At 36.8% G+C, this 13,726-nt stretch overlaps 1 protein-coding gene across 2 annotated transcripts in view; it reads right to left on the reverse strand.

The window, feature by feature from the left end:
* The window catches only part of NELL1 (neural EGFL like 1), a 738,699-nt gene that overhangs the window by 360,173 nt on the left and 364,800 nt on the right, over positions 1-13,726 (reverse strand). For both annotated transcript variants that reach the window (XM_054699344.1, XM_054699343.1), the window contains exon 13: positions 11,878-12,003. In XM_054699344.1, the coding sequence (XP_054555319.1) occupies positions 11,878-12,003 (126 nt within the window). The remainder of the gene's footprint in view (positions 1-11,877; positions 12,004-13,726) is intronic.

Genomic DNA, 13,726 nt, shown 5'->3' on the forward strand with positions numbered 1-13,726 from the left:
GGTCCAAAGGAAAATGTTAGGTTGATAGCACTTGTTCAGTCAACTGATGGCCAGGGCAGGACTAGAATCTCTATTGCCTGATTTTTATCCAGTGTTCACTTTGCTGTGGAAACCCTAGTTTTTTTCTGACACCTCAGTATCCCTCTGTGTCCTGGACACAGTTCAGACAAAACTGGACCAACTGCCTTGAATCTGGAAGCTTATCAGAAAAATTTTAAAGATAAGACAGATAGACTCAGCTATAAAAATCACAGTCTAAGATCCCTCTGAGGAGCAAAATAGCAATAAAAAATTGCAAGTAACCTTCCATGTCTATGTTGACCATGTTCTCCAGAAACAAGAGGAAGCAAAGCCACTGCCTTTGAACTCTTTAGTTCAGACCCATAATCTATCTCTAAAAATGAAAGGCATTAGCACTATCAAGTCTGAAGCACAGTTTTTAAACTTAGCAGGATGACATTTTGAAGATTTTAAAGGAATTAACTCAGAGTCACCTTTGCCGAGCATTTTCTGTTTCCGAATATTTTAATAGCGCTTTCTGATAAAGCATAATATAGACTCATTGCAATGTAGTCCATTCCACATAAAATTTGGAAAACACATAAGGTAGAAAAAATGGGCATCACGTATGTCATCTACTCACAGATACTCTGTTACTATAGTGTCAAATTATCCTGAAGAAAGGTTATGCCGATTTACATGCCTATCAGCAATGTGTGAAGGGGTCTATTTCATAAACCACCTCCAGAAATGGGTGACTGACATATATGTAAATCTGTAATATCTATCTATACAGCTATACACAGAAAGTCACATCCATAAATTTAGTATAATTAGTACCTAATTACACTTACTTTAATTACTCCTAAGCTTGAAAGCTTGAGAAAATGTTTTCCAAGTTTTGACTATATTCTAACAGATGCTGTCAGTTACTTATATAATTGTGGATCTAAACACACTAAACACACACAGATACACCCACTTATAGACACACACACACATACACACAACACACACCTCTTTACTTTCCTTGATAATGGAATTCAAATTTTGTCCAGATTTAACTAAATACTATAAAGAAAACTAGGTCCTGCTCCAGCCTTGAAATAAATCTTGATCCAAGGTAATTATATTTTCCTGTCTAAAATAAATTTTATGAATAGCTATGTTAAATAGTTTTGACACATGAAAACAAATCTGGGGGTGGAGAATGAATTTATGATAATGTTACCTTTGGTATTTTAATGAAAGTTCCCTAGGAAGAGAATCCTATTTTCCCTTCTGACTTTGAACAGAGACAGGGCTAAATCAAGAACTGATGCTTGGGGTTGCTTTAGCTACCTCGATACCTTGATGGAATGAGATCAGGTTCTATATTATGCTGAAAATAAAATAAAAGGTTGGAAACAATCTGTGTCAGTGATTATATCATAGAGCATTTGAATTAACTAACACTGGAAATTAGAGTGCACTCAATAATTAGAAATTAGAATTTAGTATATATTTGAATTTGAAATTAGAATATATGCAAAACTCTAGATGTTTTGCTCTGTGAGAGTAAATGTATTAAGTCAGTTGAGTCAGATTTTTAAAATTATGTCAGCTAAAATTATCTAAACTAATATACCTACATTGTCTTATTTTATCCTTCAACAAATTGGTGAAGATATAGGCTATGAATGAAAAAACTGAACTTAAAAATGATTTTTACATATAATTCATGAATTAAGGGGCTGGTAATCAGTACAATTCATACAATAATGCAAACATTGCATTTTAACCAAGAGAATATAGGGGTTTCATACTAGCCCAAGAATACATAATTTATAACCAAGAGAATTTAGGGGTTTCATACTAGCCCAAGAACACGTATTGTGTATCTCAGTTACCTTCAATAAAGAAAATACAACCCAAAGACACCTGCCTATCCTTTAGGAAAGCATAGAAATAGCCATGTGCATGCACTACTCAAGGCCTCAAGTCGGAAAGCTAGCTTGCCAGAAATGTCCACTCATTTCATTGACCCAAATACGGATATAAGTGGCCTGGAAGACTTGCCTCTTCAGTGTTGCAAATGCTAAAGCACCCTTAATCAAAAGCCTTTGTATGAAAGCTTAATTGTGATTCTGAATGCACAACTCCAATAAGAGAGTGTACAGAAATATTAACCAGCCTTTTATGGTGAATTTGGGTCAAGGGCAACACAGTACTTTAGAGGTATGTGCACAAACACCCTGGGGGTAAGCTCCATCATTCATCCTGACTGTTTTGCAGCAGCCAATGTGGTTCAGATCCTTTATAAGATTTTCTGGAACAAAAAAGAACTCACAAAGAAGCCAAACACTGGACAATCCTTCACCTTTATGTTCATCACAAAACCTTCAGAGAAATGACCTTTATATTTCCCCTTAGACAAATTCTGTTTAATAACCTTAACATTATTTTAACACTACTATAATGAAAATATTGCAATAATATTTTCTCTTTGGCTCTTCCAATACTATGTACAGAAAACAAAAATTTCCCTGGAAAACCAAACTTCCCATGTATTTTCACTCTACCAGCCCTATTTAGAGGCACCTCTTAATTTTTCCTGTTTTCTCCTTTCGTTGACTGTTTATTTCACTCCATGGAGAGAAAGCCCAGTCATAAATATGTAATGCCAAGTACTATAACTTTCTATAATTTCTTCAATTCATTTAAGTGGTTCTGAGTTTCTATTCTTCTGGGCTACTGGGGTAGCAGAGCTGTCAGTGCAAGGAAACACACCATACCCAAAAGTTAATTTCTAAGCCGTGACAAAGCCTTTGCAGAGAAAAGTGTATTATACAAGGTAGCTACCAAGGGAGTTAACAATCTGGTTAGCACCCTAATAAAGCTGGCTCCCCAAATGGCAAGAATGCTTTGAATATATAAGGGAGGAAAAAATTGAGGACAGATATTTATAACTGAGTCAAGGTCTTTCACTTTTCCGCCATGGTGTTTTCTCAACAACCAGTTGATTTCTGTTTCTGATACCCCTATCAACCTCAGAGGGATACAGAATTTTTCATAGGGATGTAAAAATGATTGTTTTCCACATTCTCAGGAATGCAGCTGGAGCAAGCTAATGATTAGTTACAAGGAGGAGGTAGGAGAACGAGAGAACAAAAGACGGATAGAGTTTAATTCCACATATTAGTAAAGTTTCAGTCTAGCAAAGGTTTCTTTGTTGCAAAATGGAAGGGACCCAGTTATATTTTCTGTCATTTGGAGGGTTTCCTGGCCCCATCAGGGTATGTCATGGCCTGGAGTAATCTATTGATAAATGACCAAGAATTTGGCAGAGAAGGAAGGTTGGCCATTGCACATGGAACAGAAGGGTCACCATGGAAATATCCCATTAATCTTCTGGCTCTTGCACTCTTGTCACAGTTGAAGATTCCAGATCTTTCCATGAAGCCACACCTGCAGAGATGCTCCCTAGTTTTTCTCTCTCCAGAGTTTTACACATTCCAGAGTATAGCCTCAGAGGCAGGCCCATCCTCCAGGAATTATTCAAGTATCCACTGCTATTACTTCCTGATGCCTTGAATTCCACACCAATTCAAGGGAACCATTTTCAGTCTACAATATAGGAGGCAACTCTCCCTTCTGATTCCCCTCTGACATTATTTCCATACTCCAACTCTCTCTGTTCTAGGAGAGCAGTGGTTCTCAACATTGCCCACACCCTGGAATCATCTGGACATTTAAACAAAAGTGCTGAAACCAAATCACAATCCCACACCAAATAAAACCCAAAATCTCCAAGGGGTAGGTCTTAAGCATCAACCTATTTTTTAATGCCCTAAGTGATTCTACCCTGAGGTGAGGGTTGAAAAATTCTGGCCTAAAGAATCATCCTGCTTTTGGTACAGTAACATCTCTCCTCTGGAGAAGGAAGAAGTAGCAGTATCAATTAACTATTTAAATAAAGGGAAGAAAATAAAGGATATACCAGTCAACTAAATCAAAATCAAATCAAAAGACAAATGTCTCATAATGATCATCAAGAAACCTTTAAGTTAGGTTTTAAACATTCACAGGCACATGCCTTTTTTTTCTGACTTCTTATTCAACACATGAATAAAGGTTTTCTGGATTGCTAATATGATTTTCCACTTGTGATCTTGTGATTTATAACAACTATATCTTTGGTCTATCCTTTTTCTAGCATATAACTCCAAAAGCAGAATTTTCAAAGTAATCAGAAAATAAAGGTGTTTTTGTCATGTTAATGACATGATGCTTTTGTTATGTTAATAGGGTGGCATTTGGCTCTCATCTATGGATGGGGCTAGTTGCCAGGAGAACCAACTTTGTAACTAGAAGATTGAGCCTTTCAGATCCCTGGGATGTCAAGAGAAGTGAGAGGAGCTGAAGATTGACCTAATTCACTAATGGCCAACTATTTTATCAGTCATGCCTATGTACTAAAACCACCTTTTAAAGTCCCAAAGGACAGGAGCTGCAGAGTTTGCAGGTTGGTGAGCCCTGGAGATACAAGGAGAGTGGCACACAGGGAGGTGTGTGGAAATATCACATCCCCTCCCCATGAATCTCTTCATGTGGATTTTCATCTGTATCCTTTATCACATCCATTTATAAAAAAACTAGTAATCCAATAAGTAAAATGTCTCTGGTTTTCTAAGTCACTCTAGAGAATCAATAGACCTCAAGGAGAGAAATGATAGGACCTCTAATCTATAGCTGGTTAGTCAGAAGTACAGGAAAAAGCCCTGACCTTTGCAACTGGCATCTGAGATGGGGGGTAGGAGAAAATCTTGAACTGAATACTCAACCCATAAAATTTGATACTACTTCTGATAGACAGTGTCAGAATTGGTTGAATTATAGGACAATTTATTAGTATACAGAGTATTTCTTGTTGGTACAAAGAAAACTACTCCTCTACCCATTGGAATTGGTTTCCAGAGCCCAAGAAAGCACTTAATAGAGCAGACTTCAGTAAAGAGAAAGTCTACAGGTCTTCAAGTAGAATTCCATTCTCTTAGCTTTATCACCTCTTTTGAAACTAAAAGCTAAGGAACTAATAACTTATCCCTTTGCTTTTAGATAGTCAAAAGCAAACAAAAACAAGCATGTCCAAAGCAAGTACTTGCTATGTACTAGAAAAAGAGACAGACAACCACTGAAAAATTAACTACTGTGGTATTTTGACTGCATTTCACAGGGCATTGCTCAAAGGGAAAAAATCAAGTATCTCATATTTCAAAATTTTCTGTTTCAACAACCTTAGAGAGCATTTTCCAGAGAACTAGTCTAAAATTTCTAATAGCTAACTTTTTACTCCAAGTCTTTTAAACTGTTGCCAAAGCTCTTTTCATTATAGGGTACTTAATTTAAACCATTAAATTAATAGACTATTAGATCTAACTTTAAATAAGCTTACTTGAAAGCATTCCGAACATACACTTCCTTCAAGTCTTCCTTCCATGCCTTTATCAAGAAAATAAAAAGCCTTTTAGCAAGGTAGTGGAAATCACATGGGATATTTGTTATCTCACTTGTTCCCTTTATTTCTTACATTCATGGGAAGTTTTTGGCATAAAAATGAATGCTTACCCATTACTGTCAAGTACCTGTCTTATTGCTGCATGCTTTTCTCATAAATCACAGGTCTTCTCCTTTAAAGCTGCCTGAGTATCTAATGATAACATCTTATCAAAAAAACTAAACATGGGGAGTTTAGCTGGGGATAAATGCAAGTCAGATACCAATAAATCAAGCAGCCTGACCATTCCAAAACTCAAAGTGTAGGGTGTAGGAAAAAGGATCTCCCCAATCTTCAATTTTTGGGACTCTTCCTATTTCAAAATCCATTAAAGAACAAGGATAATTTGAGATCTCCTACAGGAGAAAACCTGATTTACACTCACATACAAATTCCAAGGACAAAAACTCCCCAAGTATCAAAGGTCAAATGTTTCAAAATTTTACCCTTCCCAAGACCAAAGGAAAACTTCCTAGCAAAATACAAAGCCATATATGTAATACTTGTTCATGCCAGAGAATTCCAAGCCACCAGGGATAATGAATAAATTATAGTGCATTTTTAAGTTCTACATAACTATTCCCACTATTGAATCATCAGAATCTTATTATCCCATGAAATAAATTTTGTGTGTGTGTGCATTTTCAATGTTTTTCCTTTTCTACCAGTACCACATTCTTCATCTATTGCAGGGAAAAGTCTTCTGAAAGGATGGTTGTTAGCAGCATAGAAATAGAAAAGGCTATTTTGAGATTCCTTCTTTAGAGCTTGTCAAGAACCAACAACTATAGGGGCTTAAGAACCCAATATTTATCTAATCTCTACTAAGACTTTAAAGAGGGGTTGATATGGAAAACACTGAAACATTTTCAATATTGAAAGAGTATTTGAGTTTTCTCATTTGAAGATGTTGCCTCATAACGAGGAACTCTGGACACAGATGATACAGAGGCCATCTGTCACCAACTTCAGTAATTTCCTAATAACTTAAGACCATATTTCTTAATGCTTATGACAGCCACTAACATATATTGTATATGCGAATGAAATAATAAATAGGTGACTGAGTGAATCACTCAAATCAGCATATCACCAAAGCTCATACAGCATCTTTAACTCTTGGCTCACTAATTTTGGTTAAGTGGAATTTTTTCAATATGACTTGACTTCTAAAATATTATTGTCAGATTAAAGGCATAGAAAACAAAAGAAAAAAGTGACCTCAACTTTCTTGGAAAGTAAACTGAATGGTGACAGCAGGTGCTAAATGATTTGGGATAGAGACTAGAATGATCTTTGGAAATAAAGAATGTCAACCAGAAATGCTGTGTCAGGAACTCAGGGAAAACAAATGATGCCTTCAGGCTTATCTATTTCTGCCAACAAAATGTCTACTGAAAATAAAACATCTGAAAAGTTACCCTACAGGGCAGACATCAATTATACCCCTCATTTGTTACAAAGGCAAATAACCACTTGAAGAAAGAAGCTTTCTTTGATGATAGAGAAATGACCAATTAGAGGTAGAGACATCCTCTCTCATGGTGAGTAAAGAACACATTGAGGTAACAGGTTTATTTCCAGGAGACCACGGTAGACATCAGAGATCTGACCTACTTATGGAAGTATCTAATGGAGGTCCTTGAATCTGGTCTAAAAGAGAACTGACTGCCAGGGAAATGCTTATCTCTTAGCTCTCTTCATTCCTATCCATATTGCCCACTGCAGAATCCTAATGCAATCTCCTCACTACAGGCTAACATGCCTCAATATAATCTAAAAAGTTCCTCTTGGCTGGCAAGAATCATTTCAAACACTTCATCCTGGCAATTAGGAGCTTCTCATTGCATTGTGTGTATATTTCCACAATAGGACTAAGCACAACATGATTTATATTGTGATTATTTTTTGAGACTACTTTCCCCATCACAGCATGAACTACTGTTGGAAAAATATATTATTTTAAATAAAAGCTCCTTATGTCAAAGGAAACTAATTTTTTTGTGAAATTCAGTAAGTGTCAATTTGATACTATTAAGTGGCTGTCACTCTGATATTCATCAGCAGCATTCACTAAATATTTCTGGTCCTCCAGATTTCTCACCACACATGGTAGGGTCACATTTTCTCAACCTTATAGTCACTATTGCCTAGTTCTATTCAGTGAGTCGTGGAAGGGAGTATGAGGTACCATTCCCTAGTTAGAACAACCAATGGTTGATGAAAGACCCACCAGACTCTCTATTCCCCATACTGGTGACTAGTAATGTTCACATCAGCTTGTACACAAAGTCATTATGATATTGTACCCCCCTCCTGTTCAGTATTGACAGATATATTCCATGAGCAAAAAATGGAATCTTGTAATTTCAAGCTGTTTATATTTGGGGTTATTTGTCACCACAGAACATCCTATTCTGACTGATATAAGTGCCCAAGTATTTAAGTATTTCAGACAAAAGCAGTATTTTATAAATGAGTAAGAACAATAAACAATTACCCCAAAGTTAAGTAGTTTTATCTACTCCTTCATTTAATAAATAGTACTATTCTGTGCTAGGCTGTGTTCTAAGTAACCAAGATAGAACAGTGAACAAAAGATCCTTTCTCTCAGTGCTTGCATTCTAATAGAAAGACAGTATTTCCAAAATCACTTATAAATAATAAAATTCCAGATAGTGATATTCAGTGGATTAAAATTAGGTGGAAATGTTCAACCTCACGTGTAATCAGGGAAATGCAAATCAAAACCACAATGAGATACCATCTTACACCAGTGAGAATGGCACATATTTAAAAAAAAAAAAAAATCAACATCAAATGTTGGTGAGGATGTGGAGGTAAAGGAACTCTACTACATTGCTGGTGGGAATGCAAACTGGTCCAACCACTATTTGAAGGTTCCTCAAACTACTAAAAATAGAGCTTCCATATGATCCAGCAATTCCACTCCTGGGAATCTACCCAAAGAGCACAAAAAACATTAATTCAAAAGGACACCTGCACTTCTATGTTTATTGCAGCACTTTTAACAATAAGTAAGCTATGGAAACAACCCAAATGCCCAAAAATAAGTGATTGGATCAAGATGTGGTATAAATACAAAATGGAATATTACTCAGCAATCAAAAAAGATAAATTCAGGGCCTCCCCTGGTGGCACAGCGGTTAAGCGCTGGTCTGTGAAGCTGCCCACAGCCTCTGCAGTGCTGGTTTGATCCCCGGCCGCCGATGAGGGTCCCACATGGCGTGCAGACCTCTCCCGCCACGCCCGCTGCTCCCTTAGCAGTGTGTTTCATCAGTCTGTCTGTTCTGTTCCCCGCTCTGGCTCTGGTGATTTCTCTCACCCTCCTATGCTTCTGACTGTACCCAGTGCTTGTATAAATAAATAAATATTAAAAAAAAAGATAAATTCAGGCCATGCATAGCAACATGGATGGACTGGAAGGCATTATGCTCAGTGAAATAAGCCAGAAGGAAAAAGAATATTGGATGGCTTCACTTATAGGAGGAATATGGAGGAACCAAATCAGGGATCAGGGAAAAAAAAAAGCAATTATAACAAATTAAAAATCAAAATCAGCAGGCAACTATAAATCAGAGACATTCTGCAGGGGAAGAGGAGGGGAAAGGATAAAGACAGAAGAGGGAAGGGAGCATGTGATGGTGCGTGGGTGAATTGGTGGTGGGAATATCACGGGTTCTACACCTGAGAGGAGAAAGCACAGATTGTACAAAAATGAAGAATGACGTAAAATATAAAAAGCAAAAAAAAAAAAACAAACATTATAATAAAGCAAAAAAAGAGGAAAAATTAGGTGACAGGACATAAGAAAAATAGGTGACTATTAATATCACAAACTCTCTGAGCTTTCTCTGATTATGAGATACAAATGGAAAGGGTCAGTGATGTAAACAGCAAGAAGAAAATACTTCTAAGAAGGAACAGCAGGTCACACAAAGTCCTATAATATAAAAAACTTGTTGAAAAGAATAAAGGTCAAGAGTCAGAGTGGCTACCTCCTAATGAACAAGAATGGAAATGCTACAAAATAAAGTCAGGGAGGCAAAATGGAAAAAATCCATATAGGGTTAATATGAAAATGAATACAGATTTGATATATGGTGGGATACTACATGAGAGTTTTAAGCAGGTTTGTAAGATTGTGTTTTGTAAAATTTGCTCTGGAATGAATTAAGATGGCACTTAACTAGATGAGAACGTCCAGCATGGTGATCATCACAGAAATCCAGAGGAATGAAAGCAAAGAATATGGACAAAAGTAGGCAGATTTAGGACAGAGTATGGAGTCCACATGACTGGTATATAGATGAAAAGAAAGAGCCAGGGAAGAAAAGAAATCAACTATAACCTATAGTACTTTGTTTTAACTTAAAAAACTGGGTAGATGATGCTTTCCTTTAATAAGATGGGGAAAGATGAAAGAGGTGGCAGTTTGCAGAAGAGAAGGAAAGCATGAGTTTTGTCTTGTAATGTTAATATGAAAGGTCTGTTATCTATCTACTATGTAAAGATATCAAGTTGACTGTATGATTCAGAAACTCAGGAGAAAGATGAAACTGGATAAAATTTAGAGACTACTGACCTAGAGAAGATATTAAGTCATAAGATTCAGAGAAGGGATCTAGAAATAATATATAGCTAAACAGGTTAAAAGGAACCAAGCTCCTCCTAATCTTAGGGTTACAATAAGTCCAGATCTGGATTTACTGCAAGAACAGAGCAATAGTCATCTACAACATCACTGATTTTTAGACTGTGTTTGGTTACAGGCCCAAAAGTTTTATACTCTTAAAATAATTAAATCTCAGCATGCTGTGCCTGTAGCAACTTCATTTTTTTTCTCTAGGAATTTTAGTTAAAATATATATAAGATAGAGATTAGATTTGGTCTTGTGTGAAAATCAGAAACCTGCATCAACCTGGTATGACCAGCCTCTTAGCTGAAGAACAGTAACATATGAGCAATCAGTGGCAAAGGCATTTGGACATGCAAAATGTTTCTTAAATTTTGTCACTTTCTGCACTTCTGAAAAGGTCATTCAGAATAAAACACATGAAGAGTGGCAATCCATCTGAGTAAAGAATTCCGTTTGAAAATGCCAATATCACTAGGACAAAGAGAAAGATGGAGTCAGGGGGAAAGGTAAAACACAACTGAATTGTTTTGTTCAAGCTGCTCCTTTTCCATAGGTTCCAGATCGATCATTTGAAGACATCTGATCCAAAAGAAGACTGACTCAGAATCTTCTACAACCTTTAAACAATTGCTGCTCATGTTTCCACTTACATAACTGCAGATAAAATGGAACCCCAAACCAAATGTCCACAAAGCAGCACTATTCACACAGGGGTACTAACCATGGCCCCTGGGGTTCCAGTTTAGTTCTGAGATCCCAGTGAAACAGGGAGAAGAGGAGGGGATGTGACAATAAACATCAATCCAAAGTCTCCTATAGTCCCACTCCCTGGCAACCAGGTACTTCAGCTTCCCCCTTTAAATTAAATCCACATCTTCCCTAATGGGAATGAAATATAGATCTTCCTCAACCTACAACAGAGCTGAGGAATAAATCCACCAGGAGTCAAAAGTATCACAAGAAGAATGTTTAATGTAACCTACCAAACATCCTAGCTTAGCCTAAGTGACTTGAAAAACTCAGAACATGTTCAATAGTCTATGCTGGGCAAACTCAACTAACAAGAAGTCTATTTTATAACGAAGCATTGACTACCTCTTGCAGCTTATTGAATACTATGCTGAAAGTGAAAAGTTTTCTGTAGACTCTCTGTTGTTTTCCCTCATGATCATGTGGTGTCAGCTCACTACTGCTACCCCAGTCATGAGAGTTATCAGACCACACATCTCTAGCCTTGAAATAGATCAAAATTCAAAGTATAGTTTCTACTGAATGAATATGGTTTTCACACCATTATAAATTTCATAATTCAAGATACTGTAAGTCAGGGACCATCTGTACATTTTCTTACATACAAAAGCATGTCCTCATGATGGGAGGAAAATAGTGTAAAATTTTTCTATTTTTGGAACTGATGTCTCTAAGTACCTTGGTGTTACTATAGGCAACTGGAGCTTCAGTTTTAAATCATAAGCCCATGGATGCAGACACAAAAACACAGAGATACTGGGAATGAAAATAAAATACGCAGATATGTTTTTATGATTACTTTTTTCTCACGAGTTTGGGGTAAAATAATGCAAGAGAAATATTTGGTAGGTAAAACAGTATTAAGACACTTGAAGCTAAATGTAACAACACGGATATTGTGCAGAGAAATGTTGAATGTTGAAAGCTCACCTGTGCAAGAGAAATCATCCACACGGATATATCCTGGGACACAGTCACAGCGGTAGACCCCCGGCAGGTTGACACACACAGTATTGGCGTGACAGTAGTGCATCTTAGCGGCACACTCATCGATATCTGAAGGACACACAAAAAAGCAATAGCAGGGTTAATCAAGTGATTAAAATTAAGTGCAAGCACTTTAGAATAAAATTTAAAAAGACAAATGTCCACTGAGTCCAAGGGGGGAAATAAAGCAAGATGCATTAAACTTCAATGAAAAATCAGCTGGGGCATCAGACGTTATCGTGAGTTGAAAGTATGTCTAGAAGGATCCATGGTAAGACACAACAGTTAAGGATCCAAGGACTAAGAAGACTGAATATGCTATTAATGTCTTAACAAGGAAGAGGTTTGATTTAAATGTCCCAAATCAAGGAGTCTGTGTCCAGTGCACTGATATCAATTAATATTTATCAGGTGTCCACTGTACATGGTGTAGTTTTTATCAGAGAGATCAAGGGAATACAGACCCACTCTGCTTGTGTGTGTCTTTCTAAGACATGCCTTAATCCATCTGTTACAAAATGATGGTGTAGCCAATTTCTCCTGTCTTGTACTATGAATACAGACAGCAGCTCTAGGCTGATGCAAATTAATTCTTTTCATCCCTTGACCTGTAGATCCATCCCATATGATAGAAGAGTGAGCTGACTCAACAAAAAGATCTTATTCTCTTTGGAATGGAGGTCAGAGCAGCAACTGTTTTCTCAAAAAAGATCATGATAAGAATTAAAATAACCTACAACCTTCAGCACAGAGTTTGGTCTTTTTCTAGGTTTTTATTTTTTCAAAACTGGCTTTTTGTTCATTTTTCTGAGGCTGCACATGTACCAACGAAGGAAAGGGAGGGATTGAAGCACAGCCTGGGAGTCCAAGATAGAAAATGTGAGCTCTAGTTCTGGTTCTGCCAACCATTAGCCTATGACTTGCATTTAACCAGTCTGATCCAGAATCTTTGATACTTTGCATCAGAATTAATTTTAAGCCTTCCACTTTCTATCTTTAAGTGCATTATCTAACTTAATCCACATATAAATTATATAAGTGCAGTGAGTCACTAACTTCATTTTAAATTCTTGAAAATTGAGGCCTCCCTGGTGGCCCAAGGGGCTGAGCATAGCACTGTGAAACTATCCACAGCCTCTGCAGCACGAGTTTGACCCCTGGCCAGCCAGGGAGCAATCCACATGGTGCAGCAGACCTCTCTTTTCTCTCCCACTGCTCCCCTCAGCAGTGTATTTCAGTCTGCCTGTTCTGCTCCCTGCTCAATCTCTGGTGAATCCTCTTACTCCCAACACCTATGGCCTGTATCCCAGTTCTTGTATGTATAAATAAATAAATAAATCTTAAAAAATAAATGAATATAGTCTAGAAAATTGAGACTTACCAAAGTAAAAGATCTGGCACAAACTCACCCAGTTAGAATATACTATACACAACATTCAAATTCAGAAATAAATGTCTTGCAAACTAGGGTTTCCATCATGAAAATCTTCAGAATGATAATTACTAAAATATGAAGATAATAATTAAATTCCTAACATCCTTCATATATAGAAACAACAGCTATATTGAGCTACTAGACAACTCACTCACTTATCTCTTTATTTTAAAAATAAAAGTAGATTGGATGTATTTCTTACTAAGCAACCCTGAAATGACATCAGAATTCTCTCAGTGCTAAATTCTGTCAGTCTATAAATAAAAGTTATTGTGGAATAATTGAGGTCTTAAAAGGAGACTCCTTATTACTGAAACTTTCTAATAGAACAAAAAAGACTAAAAACTAGTGCAATAA

This window comes from Talpa occidentalis, unplaced genomic scaffold, assembly GCF_014898055.3.
Source record: "Talpa occidentalis isolate TD23 unplaced genomic scaffold, MPIMG_talOcc4v2.1 talOcc4.3, whole genome shotgun sequence".
NCBI classification, from domain to species: Eukaryota; Metazoa; Chordata; class Mammalia; order Eulipotyphla; family Talpidae; genus Talpa; species Talpa occidentalis.